Raw genomic sequence first — 21,876 nt, forward strand, 5'->3', positions numbered from 1 at the left:
AATCCCGATGTAGTCATTTTCATATTTCGATGTCTATTCTGGGATGAATAGGGACAGTGCCCAATGTTATGCAACACTACAACCTAGTGGGTCAGAATGTAATCGTTATACTTTTCCTACATTTCTCATGAATAAAAACATTAACACATGTAATTATTATAGCACTAAATGAGCAAATTAGCATTATTTACTCTTGTCACAAAGAACACTGATGTAGCCAAATATGTACACCATATAAAAGGCAATGCTGTAAAATATTCCAATAACAGGAATAACAATAACAAAAGTTCAACTAGATGCAAACGTGCAATCCATATATATGCAAGATTAGATAGTAAAATGACATCTAAGTGTCTTTGTAATATCTGTGCTTGTGGAATCAAGTTGATGCTCTTCAAAAACACTTCGAAAAGGGATTGTGCTCAAACTGACATCATTATCAAGTACTATAAATACCCTTTGTCTAATAATATGTAGTTCACTCTAATAAACTTGAATTGAACTTGAAGTTTGACTGCATAACTACACTTCACTGTACAGTGTGCAACCAATCATTTCTAATGTCCAAACCTTCATCATGCACTGAAAGCAGTATTCATCATTACATCATTAATTAGATACATGTCATCTTCATTTGATCCTGAATTAAATTTAAAGGTAATACAAAGTTTTGGTATGGGGTCATGAATTTTGTTCAAATGTACATATTGGAAGCATATATACGATCCAACAAAACACAATGATCGTTGTCGCTGTTGTAATCGAGTCTAAAGTGATGAAATTGTAGATAATAAACTCTTTATGTTGTATAGCGCCCTCTCCGGATTGATATTACTTTAGCTTTAAAGCAATGTTTCTTGACTATTCTTTTGGAAACCTAATATCAGAACTGCATATTCCGAGATTTTCATGGTCGCAGCTACCGTTATATGACCGTAGGCGCTATTTGAAATTTATCGGGAGCACCGATAAATTTCATATTAGAATATCTCGAAATCCAAAGCGTTTTAGAGCCCAATTTATTCAGAGGCGGTTTTTCGTACACAAGGTTTTACAATGATAATGAAAATTTAAACGTTATTCTCCGACCCTAGTGAAATATTCCCAAAACTTTGTATTACCTTTAATATTCATTTAACTTGCATACATCCAGGTTACAAAATGTCCACTATATAACCATTTAGCACTTTCTTTAATACATACACTAAGTCAATGGCAGGGAAAACCGAAATAAACTAACTTCATTCAGGCTCATTAATCATCATTACACCAATGTTTCAACTGACCTCTTTGCCCACCATATTAGACTTTCATCAATTCAGCTCTATCACAAATTAGAGCAAGTTACAGGTTGCGCATGTGCAGATAAAGGACCAGGCTTGACACTGAAACAAAACGAGGATGAGTCCTTGTGCAAGCTCTTTCATGAATATTCATTTAGAAGCCACATACCTACTGGAATATACAGGTGAAGGTACATGTATTGTGCCAAAAAAGGCAACAAAAGATGTTAATCAGACCATATGATCTGACCCAACTAATATTATTAGTTTAGGAAGCTCCTCTCTCTGTCATCAAAGTTTTTCTTTGCTTTATTCCTTTCGTTCATCACCTTATTTCTTACCGCCTGCCATTCCATGGTGATTTGATGTCTTTGCAGGAAAGTGGTGCAGGCCTTCCTCCCTGGGTATGAAATAAGAACAATACATTCTAAATCCTTTGTCATCATCGATACTATCTTAGGTTATTAAATAGGAACTAGTCGACTGGTATGCCTCTGCCCTCTCACGCACTGCATTATATTGAACAAATTTGCATATTTGCACTATCAACTCATATGAAATTTCAATACTTATTATTAATTTGACTAAGCTATCTTTCAGAGTACATGAAAAGCCAATTAATGTCAATTAAGTGCACTTTCTCCATAAATGCTGGAAACTGAAGAAAAAAAGTAGAACTCCTGGAAAAAAAGTTGCATATGTGCATAATCAAATAGGAATAACAATAAATTTGACTATGCATTTTTGTAAAACAAATAATCCATGTATACACACATGCCACACATTGATATATGGCCGAGGTCCGAGATGGGGGTGGGGAAATCAAATGAGTCCTGAGTTACTTGTCATGTCCTACATGACCGTCTCACCAAGTTTAATGACATCAATCAAGTCATACTCAAATTATCGCGTAAACGAAGAACATCTGATGGATGGGGAAATAACCCCCTCCCCCCCCCCCCCCCAGCTATTGCAGTGTCACTCAAAATCAAATTTATTAATTGCCAAGTCCTACTCAAAGTTTGATGATATTCCATCAAGTCATACTTGAGTTATCACGTAATTGTTCAAAACTGAAGGAGTAGTTCGCGACGCAAGATCCCCCCCCCCCTTTGTTTGTCATAATATGCCATTACCATGGCAATGCACTTTCTGCCACTGTCATCAACTTCTGCCAACACGCTGATTCCTATATACTTCGTTTGGCAGGGGTATAATAATGACTAGACCTTGAAACTAGTAAATGGAAGCTACCAAAACTGAAAGCTGGGGATCCCTGGAACTTAGTTTCTTGGAACACAATATTCTGATTTTTATATAAATTATATGCACACTTCTAATACATGCTATACCAGTTTCCTGCCCTTTAAAATGACAACAAAATTACAACTTTTCTCAACCCTTTGCCTAAAGATGCACTTAAACATAAACACAAAGAAGCTTACCTGGTAATGGTTCCCCTTGTTTGATTGCTGCAGAGAAATACTGCTTGCACTGCTTGCTTCCCTGCTTTGACCAGCGGTTGTACCTTCGGGCTGTAATGACATAACATATAAGCCTTATATACTTCTACGCTTTAGACATGTTTCACAGTTTGTCACATGTTGTGCCTACATCTATGAAAGATGTTTGAAAAGAAGAAAAATACTTTAAAACGCACAACACTCCGGTTGCAGCTTGCATGACTACCCTCCCCTGAATTTGCTTTATCTCATGAAACATAACCACAGCATCGGGACACCTACATGTACCAATTTATTTATGGGCAAAAGATACTGTAATTTAAACAGGGTGATTAATGTTTTGCAAACCTCAAATCCCCATCTCATATGATGTGGCAAAAATAAAATAAAAAATACTCAAAAAGAGCCCAGTAGACTAGATGCTCACCTGAATTTCGCAACCTCCCCATAGTGCCCCAAGGGGGAAAAAAAAGTTTGTAAATTTGCTCAGGGGCCTATAGTGTGTCTGCTCATCAACACCCCAAGGCAAACATTTGTGCCAAATTTCACTAGAATTGTTCAAAAACTGAGGAAGTAGTTCACGACACAAGATTCGACCGACCGCGCGACCGCCCAACCGACTGCACGCTGATTCCAGTATACCCCCTTCAAACAAAACGGATGGCAAAATCTCACTTGAGCATTCTGCTCACATGGGCTAAAAAATATGGAATAAATCAATCAACAAGCTGTATGCATGCGCACAGGTAGTTAGAGCCCATGTGTCCCTCCAACTTTTAAATGTCTAGGCCAAATACACCTTTACCATTACTCTCGCAGTTGCTAGATTCAAATTGTATCCATATCACACAATCTTTCAGTATTTACAATGGTTGCTGGGCAAACTTCTCATTATGGTCAGCTATAAACTTTTCCCATACAGTGTTGCGTTCCTGAGCAGATCCAATTAGTTTTACACCAATATTTGTCATATAAATGCATGAATCTACTACTTTTTTTTTTCTTCATGAATCTCCATTGTGTCATATGCTGAAACCTTTATGAACTGATTCATTCTACAAGAACCAAGTTTTGAACTCATGCCTATGATTCTCAACAATACAATACAACTATGAATTCAGCACATGTGATAGTTGAACTGCAGAGTAAATGGGAACAACTCCCTGTTTAATATCAAAGCAACAATGTGCAAAAAAAAAAACACTTCGCTTTCATATTACCTGAAGACCTATCCCCAGAGGTCAATGTTGCAGTAGAGCAGCCATCCTTTGAGGTCGCTGGTGTAGTTGAGCTGCCATCCTCAGAGGTCACTGTTAGAGTTGAGTTGCCATGCTCAGAGTTCACCCGTGCTGTAGAGCAGCCATCCTTTGAGGTCGCTGGTGTAGTTGAGCTGCCATCCTCAGAGGTCACCGTTAGAGTTGAGTCGTCATGTTTAGAGTTCACTCGTGCTGTAGAGCAGCCATCCTTTGAGGTCGCTGGTGCACTTGAGCAGCCATCGTCATCAGACGCTTCAGATTCTTTGCGTGCCCTCATTCCTATGGGAAGGGAAAGACATATAAAATGCGAACATCAATAATTTGCATACACGATATAACAACAGTCAATATAAGAGAGAGAGAGCATAAACAAATTAACAAATTTGTAATAGTGCAATCAAACAAATACAAAATAAATATATACCAAACACAAAGAGTTTATGAAATAAATAAATAGTAAATATCACTTGATGAACATTTTTGTTTTCTGTGTTAGGTTTGCTTCAGATTTGGGAATATGAAATGGTGCAAGTTTTTTCCATCAATATTTTGCAATTGTTTTCATATAAATGTACAATTGGGTGTATCATTTACTAGTTGTTTTGTTGCTCGATGTTATTATCCTATATGCTATCCCAATTCAAAATTATATCAGCTCTTATTTCTATTACTACTGCCTCGCTGTTATAAATCTGAACTCGAGATAATCATAAATTTGCTGTACATATAATATGGTACATTGAACCAATGCAAAATTTGTATAAATGTTTACCTACCTCCTATATCTATATGATGGAGATGACTCCCTACTCGGGTGATTTCTTGGATGGCAAGTGGGGTCTGGTAGATTGTTTGATTGATTGTAGAGGAGTGTCCCATATGCCGGTAAAATAGTTCCAAGTCAGCATCAGGCAAGTCGAGGGATGCGTAAATTGTAGACACTCTGTGCCTGTTCTTGGTGGCATTCACCGTAACGTTGGACGAAAGGTTGATGTTGTCTGAGACATTCTTTAGAGCATGCCACCCTCCAACATGGTCATGAGACATTTGAGTACAAGCGAATATGTACTTATTATCAGGTCTTATTCCTGCTGTATGCCGGATTTCCTGATCACATAGAAGTTGCACAGGTTTCACAGTGTCTCTTGGGAACAGGACTGGAACCAAGCGATTAGTGCCCTTCCCAGTCTGGTAGCATATCTTGAGCTGAGATAAAAGTTCCTGATGGGCTGGATTTTTAACTTCATGAATCTTGTCTTTCTGCATCCATACACCCTCTTCTGCATCTCTCCATTCTTCGGTTGTAAGCCTGCTGGGTTCTCCACCACGCCTTGCATTCCACAATGTCAATCGCGAGCAAGTCAGATCTCGTAACTCTACAAATGTGTGAGAATCCCAAACCAGGAACTCATCAGAGATGATTTCTGTGACTTTCTTTTGAGTGTATGTCTTCAATGCTTCAATGTCAGCCTCAAGCGGGAGCTCTGCAGGCTTCCTCAAACGCACTTGGCGATTCTTTTGGATTTCGTAGTGTGCATCCCCAAAAATCAAATTCTGGTTCAAGTCAAGAATCTCTACGAACTTGTCAATCTCAGATGCATCTTCATCTAGCCTGGATACAAGAAAACTAGCTTTAGTGATTTTGCTAGCTTTTTTCAGCACAAAGTACAAGCAGAGTTTCAGTCCTGGCTTTAGTTTGCCTTCAGTTTCATCATAAGTGAGTGTCTGGATTGCCTCTGTCAAAGATTCGAAGTGCTCTCTACTGAACATGTCTCCAGCATGTCCCATTGTGAGATCTGCAGTCCCATGAACCTCGTGTTTCTTCTTAAACTCAGTGTATAAGGTGGCAAGTCTTCTCATATCAGCCATAACTGATTTTCTTACTTCAAGTTTCTTGTCTTTTTTGGATCTGTGTTTAGTCCACAGTCGATGTCCAACATTAACTATCACTTTGTCCGTTCTACACGTATTCCCAACGTCATCATTCTGGAATCTACTAAGTATGTCAGTGACAAAGTCTGGGTGTTTTTGATACACTGGATCTTTCCCTTCCATGAGGTTTACTGGTACTCCTTCAGATGGAGTGCATATATCACCTTGGCAAACTTTCCTGTGATGCCAGAAGAAATGTGAGCTGTAAAAGCCCTTGCAGTTACTGCACATTTTAAGGTTGTCATCATTCCCTGATTTTGGTAACTTTTCTCTTTCATAAATGGGGTTGTCATCTTTCATACGTTCTCTATTTACTTGGTATATGCCTTCCTTCCTGAACTTTGAGAACACCTTGTCTCTCTCCCGCTTTGGCAGCTGCATGGCAGATTTCACCTGCTCCTTATCCTTATGTACCAAACAAATGTGTCTCGAGAGCTTTTCACCACAAGCTTTGTTGCAGAAAGGGCATGGCCTTGATGGCTTCTTGTACCTTGTTTTCTTGTCCTCGTGTTTGTGTGTCGTTTCCATATTATCATTGGTTTTCTGATGTGGCAATTCTGGCCCTGAAAATGATCCTGGAAGGCACTGTTTATAAATCTTTGTAGGTTTTTCATCTGGTGTAGATATAACAGAAGATGGTCTCTTGCGCACTTGAACATTTCTTGGATGAATCTCAAGAGTTGCCTCATCATCACTGCTGTATTCCTCGTTGCTACCCTCCTCTGGTCGATATGTTGGATCAAGGTCAGATTCATCACTGTCAAAATGATTTTGGAGTTCACTTGATGATTTAGATAGGTTAGGGTAGATGAACCTTCTTGGGCGTGTGTACTGCTCTTCCTCATCTGAGGAACAACTTGATGGAGATACACAGTTTTGTGGATGCTCAGATTGTTCTAATCCTTTGAACTCTCCTTCGACTGGTTGGTGTCCTTGTGTCTCTCCTTGTTGGAGTCCTGGAGTCCCTCTTTCTTGTTGGTGGACCTGTGTCTCTCCTTCTTGTTGGTGGAAATGTATGTCTCCTCCTTGTTGGTGTCCTATAGTCCCTCTTTCTTGTTCGTGTCCTTGTGTCTGTCCTTCTTGCTGATTAATCTGCATCTCTCCTTCTTGTTGGTGTCCTAGAGTCCCTCTTTCTTGTTGTGTCTCCCTGTGCTGGTGGATTTGTGTTCCTCTTTCTTGTTGATGCCCTAGAGTCCCTATCTCTTGTTGGTTGACTTGTGTCTCTCTTTCATGTTGGTGGCCCTCTGTCTCTCCTTCTTGCTGGTGGACATGTGTATCTCCTCCTTGTTGGTGGACATGTGTCTCTCCTTGTTGGTGGACATGTGTATCTCCTCCTTGTTGGTGTCCTAGAGTCTCTCTTTCTTGTTGATGGACTTGTGTCTCCCCTTGTTGGTGGATTTGTGTTCCTCTTTCTTGTTGGTGGTCCTCTGTCACTCCTTTTTGGTGGACTTGTGTCTCTCCTTGTTGATGGATTTGTGTTCCTCTTTCTTGTTGGTGGTCCTCTGTCACTCCTTTTTGGTGGACATGTGTATCTCCTCCTTGTTGGTGTCCTAGAGTCTCTCCTTCTTGTTGGTGGACCTGTGTCTTTCCTCGTTGGTATATATGTATGTCTTCTCCTTGTTGGTGTCCTAGAGTCCTTCTTTCTTGTTCATGTCCTTGTGTCTGTCCTTCTTGCTGGTGGCCCTCTGTCTCTCCTTCTTGTTGGTGGACCTCCATCTCTCCTTCTTGTTGGTGTCCTAGAATCTCTCTTTCATGTAGGTGGCCCTCTGTCTCTCCTTCTTGTTGGTGGACCTCCATCTCTCCTTCTTGTTGGTGTCCTAGAGTCTCTCTTTCATGTAGGTGGCCCTCTGTCTCTCCTTCTTGTTGGTGGACCTCCATCTCTCCTTCTTGTTGGTGTCCTAGAGTTTCTCTTTCATGTAGGTGGCCCTCTGTCTCTCCTTCTTGTTGGTGGACCTCCATCTCTCCTCCTTGTTGGTGTCCTAGAGTCTCTCTTTCATGTAGGTGGCCCTCTGTCTCTCCTTCTTGTTGGTGGACCTCCATCTCTCCTCCTTGTTGGTGTCCTAGAGTCTCTCTTTCATGTAGGTGGCCCTCTGTCTCTCCTTCTTGTTGGTGGACCTCCATCTCTCCTCCTTGTTGGTGTCCTAGAGTCTCTCTTTCATGTAGGTGGCCCTCTGTCTCTCCTTCTTGTTGGTGGACCTCCATCTCTCCTTCTTGTTGGTGTCCTAGAGTCTCTCTTTCATGTAGGTGGCCCTCTGTCTCTCCTTCTTGTTGGTGGACCTCCATCTCTCCTCCTTGTTGGTGTCCTAGAGTCTCTCTTTCATGTAGGTGGCCCTCTGTCTCTCCTTCTTGTTGGTGGACCTCCATCTCTCCTCCTTGTTGGTGTCCTAGAGTCTCTCTTTCATGTAGGTGGCCCTCTGTCTCTCCTTCTTGTTGGTGGACCTCCATCTCTCCTCCTTGTTGGTGTCCTAGAATCTCTCTTTCATGTAGGTGGCCCTCTGTCTCTCCTTCTTGTTGGTGGACCTCCATCTCTCCTTCTTGTTGGTGTCCTAGAGTCTCTCTTTCATGTAGGTGGCCCTCTGTCTCTCCTTCTTGTTGGTGGATTTGTGTTCCTCTTTCTTGTTGGTGGTCCTCTGTCTCTCCTTGTTGGTGGACCTGTGTCTCTCCTTGTTGGTGGACATGTATGTCTTCTCCTTGTTGGTGTCCTAGAGTCCCTCTTTCTTGTTCATGTCCTTGTGTCTGTCCTTCTTGCTGGTGAACCTGCATCTCTCCTTCTTGTTGTTGTCCTAGAGTCCCTCTTTCCTGTTGGTGGACTTGTGTCTCTCCTTCTTCTTCTTCCCTTTGAACTTGTCCTCTGAAATGCTGAGGGGAAAAATAATTAGAAATTAGATGAATAAAGCCAAATAATGAGTAGAAACTTGTCCAAAATGTAATCAGTTTAGCTATATCACATGGGGCAATTTTTAGTATTATGGGTAATGTACAGAGGTAAAGAATTGAATCTCACATACATGACTTGTATTGCTTTGTCTATCATGGGTTACAAGCAAAAACATGAAAAGGTAAAATTTGACTTTTATCACATCTGATAATAATCTTGTAATTTCCATCATACTCTAAATTTATCAAAATTAATTTTACCTTTTTCTTCCACGGCAGTTCTCGAACTCCATAATTGTACAGAACTTCGGTCCCTTTAGATATGTTCTTTGTAGCAATTATCCACATGTGTGGATGTGACTTCATATCTAGTATCTTCATTCGGGCGTTCTCCTCCCTCCCTTGTCCATGATTCACGAGGCGGCCGAGTCTATCCCCAAAAGCACACTCATCAGTTGCATCAAGACTGTATTCCAAAGAAAAGTGTACAATATTGTATGTCATTCAACTAGATGGATGTTCGACTGCGCGCAGTCGAAAATGATGCCTCCACTATTGCGCGATTTACATATTAAGCCCAATTACATAACGTGATCACAAGCTCTTATTGCATATATAATGAGCCCTGTGACCTTTGACCTCATAACCCAAAAATCGAATTAGTTCATCATTGGCCCCTTAAGGTACATACATGGGCCAAGTTTGGTGAGAATCCGTCAATCGGTTCTTGAGATAACACGACCACAAGCTATTTATTGCCCTATGACCTTTGACCGCATGACCCCCAAATCCAGCTTTAGTGAGGATGGGATGAACCATCCAAAAGTAATATGTAGATTTAACATCTTATGTACAAATTTAACATTTTGTACACAAAGTCTGAGTGACCTTTGACCACACTAAAATGTATAGGCCTCCCTAGCTAATGCATCTACCATTCAAATTTGGTAATGATAGGACGAACCATCCAAAAGTAATAGGTAGTACACATACGGATGGACAGTGCCCGTTTCATAATCTCCTAATAGGAATAAAACGTGCAAACTTACCAGTAGCTTTGTCCTTGATGCTTAAAAAAAAAACGAAAACCAGATGATTCCTCCTCCTCACGTTGGTTGCCTTCTTGGGCAGATATAAGTTGGCCTGGGTACTCCAACAAAAACTCCCCTTTTGAGATGTCTCTTTGTGCCACTATCCCTCTTCCTGTAAGAAAAATTACAGTAAGACATCATTACACCAACATTATGGTACCTCTAAACAACGATAGTTGATTGTTGACGTCACAGCTGAAAGTCATCTTCAACAAAATATTGATTTGCAATTTATTTCGTGCAATTTACTTTCAGGCGCACATCTAGACATTGTCCCTATATACTCTATATGTAGTAAATAAGGATGTCCAGCTCAACTCAATTTGTTTTGTTTCTCACTGTTTTCATTTTGGACACCCTCCAAGAGTTGGGTTTGCAGGTTCTGTACATTGTAGAGTTTGAGGAAGTAAGGATTACAAAAAGTATCCAGGAAGTGTGTCTGATTTTCTTATGCCAGATTCACCATTCTATTTCTTTTATGTTGAGATGGAAATGGCAGGAATTTATATGTTTCCAAAAATCACAGTGCCAATTTGATCAGTACAATTAATTTTGTCAGAATATCTTGACAATGTGTACTCGGACAGACGGTGTGAGTTGCCATTGACACCAATATATGTTATTCGATCATACCGGTGTTTACACAATGCCATGTTCCAAACAGTAAAAAAATGATGTATGTAAATATGCCTGGTCAATCTTCGGGATAAAATTGGCGGCGCACAACATGCCATCGAACAGCGCCTTCTAGAACACCAGGTATACATGTACATCCCTTTATGTTATCGTGGTAAGAAGAAATATGGACGGACAGACGGATAACCTAAAAACAGAATGCCTCCGGCACCACTTCATGTCGGAGGCATAAAACAAAAGAACTTGAGTTGAAATGAATGTGCAAAATATGCAAATTATGTTGTTAAGTTATGTTTCTGCTGTGACATCAATCAAATATTGTTGGACAGTATACGACCTAAACTTGTAGCAGCCCCATGAAACTTAATTATGAATTAAAAAATGATGTTGCTTACCTTTGTTCTCAAACAGCTTGACAATGAAGTGAGGAGGGTCCTTTTCTTTCTCTGTGTATTGTGCTGCTACCTCAAGGGGGTTGGGTTTTCCAACACCACAATGTCTTCTTCTGGTCAGCATGTCTAAAAGGGTTAGAGAAAAATAGAAAATGAAGACAAGGCCTATATAAACCAAGAATTATAACAGCATTTAATAGGAAAAACTACAGATGGCATTCATCAAATTTAGTAGGGTTACACCGCTATGGAAGAAGGGATTACATTCCAGTAAGGGAAGTATCAAGTTCCAAAAAGGGGTCCATTATCTATTTTAGTGTATGTCACCATCACCACAAGTGGCCTAATTGGGAATGATGAAATTGGGGGATTGACAATAACTATTTGGCCGCTAGAGGGCGTTAAATTAAATGAATTAAATGCTTGTTTCTGATTGGTTGACGTGCGCTGTTGGCTCAGCGGGTCCAGCTTCAGGTTGTGCTACCTACTTCCGGTCTTTTACGCCGAAATCCTACAGAATTCAATTTTTGCTGGCTAATTTGATCATTTCATCCGCAACGGAACCCCATACTCACAAAAACACTTATTTAAACTGATTTAAATCAATGTTTAAATCACTTTTCGATAGCGTTTTAGAACCGTTCCCCTTACCGAAAAGGCAGGCCTGCTTATAGCCTGCATCAAGCCTGCATAGCTGCTAAAAAGCAGGCTAATTCCTTAGCAAGCACTGACCTGCAAAAACGCCGAAATATGCAAATTAGGCAGGCTTAATTTAGCCTGTACATTTTAAAAGCAGGCTTATTTTAGCCTGCAAAATCATTTTAACCTGCTCAATTAGCCTGCAAAATTGCCCTGCTTTTTTAGTATGCAAAATTAACCTGCTTTGTTAGCCTGCAAAAACGCTGAAATATGTAAGTTATGCAGGTTAATTTTAGCATGCTAATCTAAAATGCAGGCTAACAAAATTGAAGATATTTGATTGCCATCATTATCAGTACAAGACTTCTATTGGTATATCGACTCGGATAGAGGAACGGGGGATAAATTGATATATCATAATCAATATTTGCAAGTGTCCACCAATAGGAATATTCTAATCTCAATTGCATTAGACTAACTCCATCACAAAGATCATTTGAAGTTAATTCAAGATTGACTTTAAAAAAGTACAGGCTCATACACGTATATATAGAAAATATACATGCTATTTAAATTGGTTAGTAATCGTATAATCAATATATCTATTGCTAAAACATGAATGTAAGTGTGAGCAGACAAATAATCTATTGGTGAATAATTGCCAAAGAAAAATACAATCACAAAATTGATATGTGCATTAATTGTCATAAGTTGCTTAACAATTAATCATGATAAATGTATTTTTCTGTGAGACGTGTAAAGTAATAATGAATATTCATGAGATACGTATTGCAGGTTAATTTTAGCATGCTAATCGAAAAGGCAGGCTAACATAAATGAAGGTTTCTATTGGTCCCATTGGGTTCAATTAGTCTTATTGGTTTATATTGGTCCTATTGTTCCTATTGGTAGATCTATTGGTCTTATTGGTTTCAATTGGACCAATTAATTGGCCCCATTTGACTCTAATCGAGATTTCAATTGGTTTCAATTGGACCAATTGGCCCCATTAGATATTTCAAATGGTTTCAATTGGACCAATTGGCCCCAATAAGACTTAAATGGGACTTCAATTGGACCAATCAGCCCCATAGACTGTAAGGTTTTCAATTGGTTTCAAATATATCTTTTCTTCATATAAGTTGCAATTTAATCCAATTATGATACATGTATCTAATAAACACAAGACTATATCAATGTTATAACTACGACCTAACAGCATTGCTCTCTCTTTAGGCTCCATCATATTTCTTCCTTTATTTAACTTAGTCTTATGTATTATTCTGTTTGTTTGTATAAATGCATCCCCCCAAAAAAATAATTACAAATAATGTAACATGCCAAATGTAATAAAATAAACATGTGAAATATGAAAATAAACTGAAATTGAAACTGAATTGGACCAACTGAAGTCCAAAATAGGGCCAATTGGTCCAATTGAAACTAATTGAGTTCCCATTAAAGTCTAATGGGGCCTAGGCCAATTGGTCCAATAGGGCCAAACTTGACCAATTGAAACCAACTGAAGTCCTATTAAATACCAATTGAAAAAATGAAAATTTAATTGGTGTTCAATTGGTTTCGATTGGATTTTTGTCTTGGGATGCCTTCCCAAGCGCTCGAAACCTCGCTTGCTCGGCTTTCTATGAACCTTTTTTTGTTTAAACTCTCAAATCACCCCTGATATATAACATTAAACGTGCATGTGAAAAATAACCTGCAGGCTACATGTAAAAAGCAATAACAGGTTAAATTTGTGTTATAAACCTGCTCAGAGGACATTTCTTCAGATTGCAGGTTTAACAAATTATGATAGAAATTTACATGCTAAAGATTAAACTGCATCTCATCTGGCATGCTAAAGATTTAACCTGCTAAAACTGTATTTTGCAAAACGCATGCTAATTTTAAACTGCAGGCTGAGATTTAGCCTGCTTAAGCTGTAAGACTGTGTTTTGCAAAATGCATGCTAATAACAGGCTAAAATTTAACCTGCTAAAACATGTAAGACTGATTTTGCAAAATGCAGGCTAAAATTTAACCTGCTAAAACATGTAAGACTGATTTTGCAAAATACAGGCTAAAATTTAACATGCAAAAGAATAATTAGCATGTATTTAAGAATGCAGGCCAGACGCAGGTTCAAAGCAGGCTAAATAAGCCTGCATTTTCGGTAAAGCTACAGTCCCATATACGTCCCGGACCGTCCCGGACCATCCCGGACCCCATCCGGGGTGATCCGGGATTCGGTCCGTGTTGACACCGTGTTGGCACCGGGGTGGTCCTGGATGGTCCTGGATGGTCCTGGATGGTCCTGGATGGTCCTGGGCGGTCCGGGAGTCGACCCCGGATGTTTTTGACGGTCAAAAACTGCCGGGGTGGTCCGGGACGGTCCGGGACAATAGTTTGATCCGGGGTGATCCGTGTAGCCACCGTGCTGGGTCCGGGGTCATCCGTAGTGGCGCCGGGGCGGTCCGTGTTGATCCGTGGCAGTCCGGGAGTGAGTTATTGACCGCCCAGGACCATCCAGGACCATCCAGGACCATCCAGGACCATCCAGGACCACCCCGGTGCCAACACGGTGTCAACACGGACCGAATCCCGGATCACCCCGGATGGGGTCCGGGATGGTCCGGGACGGTCCGGGACATATATGGGACTGTAGCTTAAAAGCATCACACTTTTTTTGAACAAAACATCCCGGACCATCCCGGATCACCCCAGACCATGGTCCGGGATGGTCCGGAGTGGTCCGTGCTCGTCCGTGCTGGTCCGGCTTTATATGGGACTGGGGCTTAAGGGTCGTTATAATGACGCATCATGATTTTGGCTGATTTCAATAGGAAAGCTATTCACTCGTGCCTGTCCTGGAAGTAGGCAGCACAACCAAAGTAATATAGCGCCGCTATCGGAGAATATCTTACAGCTCTTGTCGATCTCTCGAATTGGTCTTGGATACAAAATTTTGAATACCCAGTGAAACTTACCAGTGACTCTTTCCTTGATCTTGATGCTTGAAAAAAAAAGCCCTAGCCCTGCAACCGCGACTCCTCACATCGCTCGTCTTCTTGGGCAAGTAGTTGCTGCAGGAAAATAAAAACATGTACATATTTTTCATATTGTGTCAGAAAAATTGTGTTAAAAAAGACTGTTTGACCCTACAATGTAGATACACGCACCCGCTATCTCTTGCGATAGCGGTGCACCTACAAAGCTTCCTCTAGAACTTAATTTCCCTGTCTTATTTTTGTTTCTCAATGGAATTGTCATAGATCCAGTCTTGCATGGTCTACAATCCAATGAAAAAATCAGGAAAATTATTTTGACAACCCAAAAAGCATGCAAAGTTTCTGCAGATACTGCATGTTCATCGTTGGGTGTTTCGCGAGCAGTTCAACGCAGAACCCTATGCCAACAACACAAATAAACAGAAATTTGTTTTGTTATAGAGGTCTAGGGTAAATCGTTGTAATCAGCATTTTTTGACATATGGTTCTATATTCGCTGTCGAAGTTGGAATGCGCAGTGCGTGGCCACGCACGCGCACAGTACACATTCGCATATAATCCAACAGCACTTGATTGCCCTGCGTTAAGCATTTGTTTGAGCGGTTGCTATCGAAATGTACAAGCCGGGACCGGGGTCGTTACATAGGCTTCGACAGTGAATAGGAATTAAGCTTCATGCTTTGTAAATGTAGGTGCAAGCAATAGCGGGTGCGTGTATCTAGGTTGACCCACAACAATGCAAAACAAAAAAGTTTGACCTTGCAATGATTCCAATGTCAAAATTACCGCTATAAGACCAGAAAGATGCACAAGATATTATATTAAATATCGAAGCAAGACTGATCATATCAATCATCCACTTTGACTATTCTATTTTGACACACAGTGACAATTAATAATTTTGACATGGATTTTTACATTTCATTCAAATTGGCAACAATTTTTTTTTTTACCGCGCCTGGCATATTGGCATTCAAAATCCATGAATGTCACCCATTACTATATGATACAAAATCCCCCAAAATGAACAAATGATAATTTATATGGGTTTGAACTCAATTATTACCTTTATGTAATGCCTAATTTCAAATTCTTTGACGTCAATTGAAAGTTTTCCACCTCCAAAATACATGATTCGATTGATAAATCCCAATGTACTCGCATATATTGGTGACACGGGTATGTGCCGCTACAAAGACCCCCTTTTTCAGAGCCAATTTTTTAATGAGGGCCGCTCGGCCAGGCCGGGCCGGTTGCCGCTCTCAAGGGTTACAAAATTATTTCCCCCCTTCTCTCTTGCCGCTATGCGGCAAACTCCCAGTTCCCAAACCATATGGCATCCGAACAGTGCGGGCCGGATTTTTGCCCAGAACAGCCAATGCATGAGCGCTGTACATAGCCGCTGAGCGGCGCTCATAGACACATACATGTACACACGCAACAAGCGCGGTCAATTCATGACATGATGGTCGAATTCTGACCCAGACAAGAGTTCCATATTTATACCCCCTACTAAAACATGAGAAAAGAACTTGATAATAATTTATTTGATTTTTTTGGATGTTGAACTTGAAGAATAACACAATGTGTTATGTAATATTTAATGTTGTATCCATTAATGTTAAAGCTATTTCGTCCAGTATTTCTGTCCTAGCGTTAGGGTTAGGGCAACGCGGACTCAGGTGGACTTCCAGTAATTTAAAATTCTATCATAGTCTAGACATAGGTCTAGTCTAACTAAGTGGATTCTATCAGTCGTTAATTTTTTTCAGCGGGGGGGGGGGGGGGATCTAGATCTAGGAGTAGGCCTACTAGGACTAGACTCTATATGGAACTCTTGCCATGACCCGTTCTCAAGACCCTATTTTTCACTCAACTTGTTGCCCCCTAGGCTATAGCAAGGCTAAGCCCTATCCTTTACTCAGGGGAGGGCCAATTAGCCCTAGACTCTACTAAACTAGCTGAGTAGACCCTACTAACTTAATTTGAGCTGACTGCGGCCAGGGGCGTCGCCAAAGGGGGGGGGGGTGGGTGTGGGGGGTGCGAAATTGCGCTGCCGTCGGGAAAACAAAGAAAAGGGGGAGGGGAAAAAAGAGAGGGAAAGGGAAAGAAAAGAAAGAAAGAAAAGGAAAAGAAAGGAAAGAAAGGAAAAGAAAGGAAAAAAGGAGAGGAAAGGAAAGAGAAGAGAAAAAAGAAAAAGAGGGAAGAGAGGAAAGAAAAGAAAAGAGAAAAGAAAGAAAAGGAGAAAAGGAAGAAAAAAAGAGAAAAAGGAAACAAGGGGAGGTAAGAGCCTGAGAGAGGGGGAGGGGGGTTGTTGGGTGGAGTCGTCTCGTCGAGGGAGCAAGAAAGACACGCATAAATAAATTGCTGTGTCGGGTCAGCCGTGTCGGTATTCTTGCTCGATCCTCGGGTACTATATAAATGCAGGAATTTGAAGTCGGCGAGATGTATAATGTCGGTTGGCCGACAATTTTTTTTTCCCCCTACTAACTGTGACGACATCGAGAGAGACTACAACTATAATACTTGTACTTTCTAGAAGTTTGACTTTCCTATAATATCAGCTAAAGAAATCAGAGGTTTAAAAGTTTCGGGTAAACTAAATTCAAACAAGGATTAGAGTCAAGAACGGTACAACGAATCGTCCTTTTTCTCTAAAATGTTAATGAAACGTCAAAGCTTTCGCGCTTCGCGCGGAACATTATTTAGATAAGAATTAAGAGTCGAGAACGGTACGACGAATCGTCTACTTTCTCTATATTGTGATGAAACGCCAAAAAGAAAACGTCAAAACTTCCGCAAGCGCGGGCGGGGGAAAAACTGAATTCAGACAAGGATTAGGAGTCAAGAACGGTACAACGAATCGTCCTTTTTTTCTAATATGTTAATGAAACGCTAAAGCTTTCGCGCTACGCGCGGGAGGGGGAAACTTCATTCAGACAAGGATTAAGAGTCGAGAACGTTACGACGAATCGTCTTCTATCTCTAATAGTTTAATAAAACGTCAAAGCTTCCGCGCTTTGCGCGATTGGGGGAAACTGAATTCAGACAATTAAGGATTAAGAGTCAAGAATACTACACTGAATCGTCTGCTTTCTATAATAATTTAATGAAACGTGAAATTTTCCACGCTTTGCGTGGAAGGGTGGAATCTTCATTCAGACAAGGATTAAGAGTCGAGAACGTTACGACGAATCGTCTTCTATCTCTAATAGTTTAATAAAACGTCAAAACTTCCGCGCGGGAGGGGGTAAACTGAATTCAGACAAAGATTAGGAGTCAAGAACGGTACAACGAATCGTCCTTTTTCTCTACTATGTTAATGAAACTCCAAAGCTTTCGCGCGAAGCGCGATAGAGGAAATCTGGATGCGGACAATTAGGGCTGATTAAGAATCGAAAACGGTACAACGAATTGTCTTCATTGTCTAATAATAAATACTACAAATTTAATGAAACGTCTAAGCTTCCGTGCTTCGCGGGAGGGGGGAAACTTCATTCAGACAAGGATTAAGAGTCGAGAACAGTAGAACAGATCGTCTGCTTTTTCTAATAATTTAAGGAAACGTCAAAGCTTCCGCGTTTCGCGCGATTGGGGGAAACTGAATTCAGACAATTAAGGATTAAGAGTCAAGAATACTACACTGAATCGTCTGCTTTCTATAATAATTTAATGAAACATGAAATTTTCCGCGCTTCGCGTGGAAGGGTGGAATCTTCATTCAGATAAGGATTAAGAGACGAGAACAGTACCAAGAATCGCTTTCTCTCATAATTTAATGAAACGTCAGAGCTTCCGCGCTTCGCGCGATTGGGGTTAACTGAATTCATACAAGGGTTTAGAGTCGAGAGCAGTACAACGAATCGTCTTCTTTCTCTCATAATTTAATAAAACATCAAAGCTTCCACGCTTCGCGCGATTGGGGGAAACCGATTTCAGACAATTAAGGATTAAGATTCGAGAATACTACACAGAAGCGTCTGCTTTCTATAATAATTCAATGAAACGTCAAAGCTTCCGCGCTTCGCGCGGAAGGGTGGAATCTATAAAGTCAGATAAGGATTAAGAGTCGAGAACACTACAACTAATCGTCTGCTTCTCTCATAATTCAATGAAACGTCAAAGCTTCGCGCGGGAGGGCCCTTTGCGCGCTCTTTAAGTGATTCGCTTCTCACTACCCCCTCCCCCTAAAATAGGATCCAAACTAGATCTACGCGCCTGCATTTAAATATATAGGTCTAGTCTAGATCTAGCTATGATACTGACTAAGTTAACGAAATAATTCTTATATTTATGTCAAGGAAAATGACAATTTGCGCATACGCAAGTAGATCTAGATCTACTATAGATCTAGATTCTAGATAGACTAGATCTTGAATCTTGAATCTTGAATCTTGAATTTGTTGCACCCAAAAAGCTACGTTGACAGCTGTCCAGGGTGGACTAGAGTCTAGATCTAGATCTAGATCTAGTTCATAGAAAAAATAATTTAGCCTTCGGCCCCGGGTTGATACTAGTATTGATAGGGTTAAATTTGTAGACACAGGGACATTATTACATTTTGTCGGTAATTGGTGGCTAGTTTTGTCGGTAATCGGTGGTCTCTAACTTACACCCCCCCCCCCCCCCCCCCACTGAAAAAGGTCTAGCGACGCCCCTGACTGCGGCACACCCCCAACAACAAATAATTTGAGTAGACTCTACCCACCCCCGCCCCGGATAGATCTAGGCGGTACTACTACTAGCCTAGATCTAGTAGTAGATCTAACTTAGATCTAGACCTAGGTCTAGACCTAGATGATACTTGATAGATCTATCTAGACTAGACCTAGTAGGGTCTAGATCTAGTATAGTAGAGTCTAGATCAGCTAGATCTATAGAGTCTAGACCCCTACTAGATCTAGATTTTACTAGTAGACTACTAGACTCTTCTACTTCTAGATTCTAACTGTTAGACCTCTAAATTGGAGAATTTTTTTTTGCCAAGCCAAGGCCCAAGACGTACTAGATCTAGTATGAGAATCACACAGGGTCGACTCTCTATGCTTTGCTGGAGTGAATCTAGAGTCTAGATCTAGTCTAGACTTTTCTACTCTAAAGTCAATTGGCTACCACTCTCATGAGTGTCTCAGCCCCATATATGCAGGACTAGTAGTACGGTAATAGAAGTAGTCTATGAATATGATTAACAGAAAAGAATAAAATATCCACATATAGACCCTATAGGCCTACCTGAAGTTCAGACAACCGTCCCGACTTGCATGCTGCTATAGCCTGCATACCGTACCGTACCGGCGCGGGAAGCTTGGGCGGCAACGCCTGGGCTACATTCGTGGAGGTCCTAGTAACATCTTGATCTGCTGTGTAGCGGTGTAGTTAGGAGACACCTTTTGCTATATATTACGGTGCAAGGGAGACAATTTTATCGGCAAATATATGTATATATTACTGCGCATGTGCGAAGATCGCGATATCGCATTGGAATAAACTACCTTAAAAAAGAGGGTGCTTTTCACACCATAACGGATATATATTTTTCTTTAAAAAAATAATGAGCAAGATGCACATTATTACGTTGTTAGAATCACATCTGATCTTAGAAATGAATATCCCACACATATACGATTGAGAAAGCGAGATATATCCCATAAACTTTGTGTCTCTCAAATGCACTGTTATATCAACGCCGAGTATACACCCCCATATTTGAAAGGGTTTCTATTTTAAGTTGATGTACCCTTGTATCAAATGGACGGTGCGAACATTGAGCTACAATGTTAACATGAATATTCATGAAGCATTTTGGACACCGTTCCTTGTAAAACTGCATGTATGGGGTGTTGAAACGTAAAGGAGACACGAAAATGTCTCCCTAATCTGGGTGTCTCCTATAAGTAGGTATAATAACACCGGAATGTCTCCCAAATGTCAGATCTTTATATATATATATATATATCTATATATGGTCTTTTGGATGTGTAAATAGGCGTATCAGGACAATAAACCTCTGGACAATCACCCCCGGAATATTACCCCCTGGAAAATTAGCCCCTCCCCCTCCCGCAACCCCAAGCAATTACTGCCAAGAAAATTACCCCTTGGACAATTCCCCCCCCCCCCGAGAATAACCAAGGACAATAATCCCGAGAAAAATTACCCCCCCCCCCCAAAAAAAAAAAAGAACAACTACCCCCCCCCCCCAGGACAACCAAGGAAAACCACCCCGATGACAATCCCCCCCCCCCCCCGAAAATTACTCCTCCCCCTATTCATTAAAGGGGGAATCTACCCTCAGGGGTGGAGGTGACTGTCCTCGAGGGAATTTTCTTAGGGGGGTAATTTTCATAAGGGGTAATTTTCCGAGGGGTAATTGTCTTCGGGGGTGATTGCCCTCGGGGGGGGGGGGAATTTCCAGGGGGAATTACCCGGGGGGGGGGGTAATTGTCCTTGGAGGGTAATTGTCCCGCTGGTAATCGGCCGGAGGTGATTGCCCAGGGGGTGATTGCCTGTAAACTGTAAATGGGCCTACCAAACGTCTATTTTTGCACGCGTTCAAAGTTGAATTAGACTGCGCACCTCTCTTCCTTGCACGTACCCATTGTCTGCATTGTTTTAAAACTCACGCTGTATGCTAACACGGAAACTGTCAACTGATAACTTAAAGGTGGGGTGACATCCAAATATAAGTTGATTCCTGTTGACGGGCAGGGCTGCATACAACTCATATTTTGTTATTCAAACATCTAAATATATTTCATTAATTTTTGAATATTTGTTAAACAATTTTCTCAGACCCTCAAAGCTCCACCCTAAAAAAATGTTCCAGATCTCATTCATCTCGTGACATCATCTGTCAATCATCAATAAGCTTACAAGAGACAGTGGTATGAAGCCTCACCAGATCTGACCACCTGTTTACAATATACCATACAATACCAACATATGAGTTGATATCCCTGGTCAGACTTCTTGGTCAGACGTGCTGTAGCATCACCAGGAAAAGAAAGGTAATGTGGAGGTATAGTATGAAAGAATGTAATTCTCTTGTGACAATGTGCTGAGCTGGGGGAAGTTACATAATCTCCTTATATTTGGATTTCACCCGAACTTTAAAGCTTATCTGTACTAGTTTACAGGAGGGATTATACCGCCCTGCAAGGTCACTGGACAGGTGGTTATCTCATCAACTCAGCTCTCAGTTAACATAAGAAAAAGAGGATCATGGGGGACCAATGGTCACCGATTAGGCATTGTTTGTTATATAGAGGGCGCAAGTGGCTACAAGTAGTGCAGTGGGCC

The 21,876-nt window shown here is 40.9% G+C and overlaps 3 protein-coding genes across 3 annotated transcripts in view; all 3 read right to left on the reverse strand.

Annotated features, from left to right (window-relative positions):
• The window catches only part of LOC105443100 (SCO-spondin), a gene marked incomplete at its 3' end in the record, with an annotated part of 64,613 nt that overhangs the window by 27,416 nt on the left and 15,321 nt on the right, over nt 1-21,876 (reverse strand). The gene's annotated exons all lie outside the window — the stretch shown is intronic.
• LOC115926022 lies at nt 1,031-7,710 on the reverse strand. Its single transcript, XM_030990256.1, has 4 exons — nt 4,779-7,710; nt 3,967-4,281; nt 2,729-2,818; nt 1,031-1,683 (listed from the first exon to the last, which is right to left on the reverse strand). The coding sequence occupies exons 1-4, from the start codon at nt 7,648-7,650 to the stop codon at nt 1,547-1,549; spliced, it is 3,414 nt and encodes a 1,137-aa protein (XP_030846116.1). The 5' UTR covers nt 7,651-7,710; the 3' UTR covers nt 1,031-1,546.
• LOC115926023 (histone-lysine N-methyltransferase PR-Set7-like) lies at nt 8,521-20,520 on the reverse strand. The gene is made up of 5 exons (XM_030990259.1): nt 19,810-20,520; nt 14,557-14,652; nt 10,934-11,056; nt 9,861-10,014; nt 8,521-8,793 (listed from the first exon to the last, which is right to left on the reverse strand). Exons 3-5 carry the CDS (start codon nt 11,052-11,054, stop codon nt 8,718-8,720), a joined length of 351 nt encoding a protein of 116 aa, XP_030846119.1. The 5' UTR covers nt 11,055-11,056; nt 14,557-14,652; nt 19,810-20,520; the 3' UTR covers nt 8,521-8,717.

This window comes from Strongylocentrotus purpuratus, unplaced genomic scaffold (assembly GCF_000002235.5).
Source record: "Strongylocentrotus purpuratus isolate Spur 01 unplaced genomic scaffold, Spur_5.0 spur5_scaffold_19, whole genome shotgun sequence".
Taxonomy (NCBI): Eukaryota; Metazoa; Echinodermata; class Echinoidea; order Camarodonta; family Strongylocentrotidae; genus Strongylocentrotus; species Strongylocentrotus purpuratus.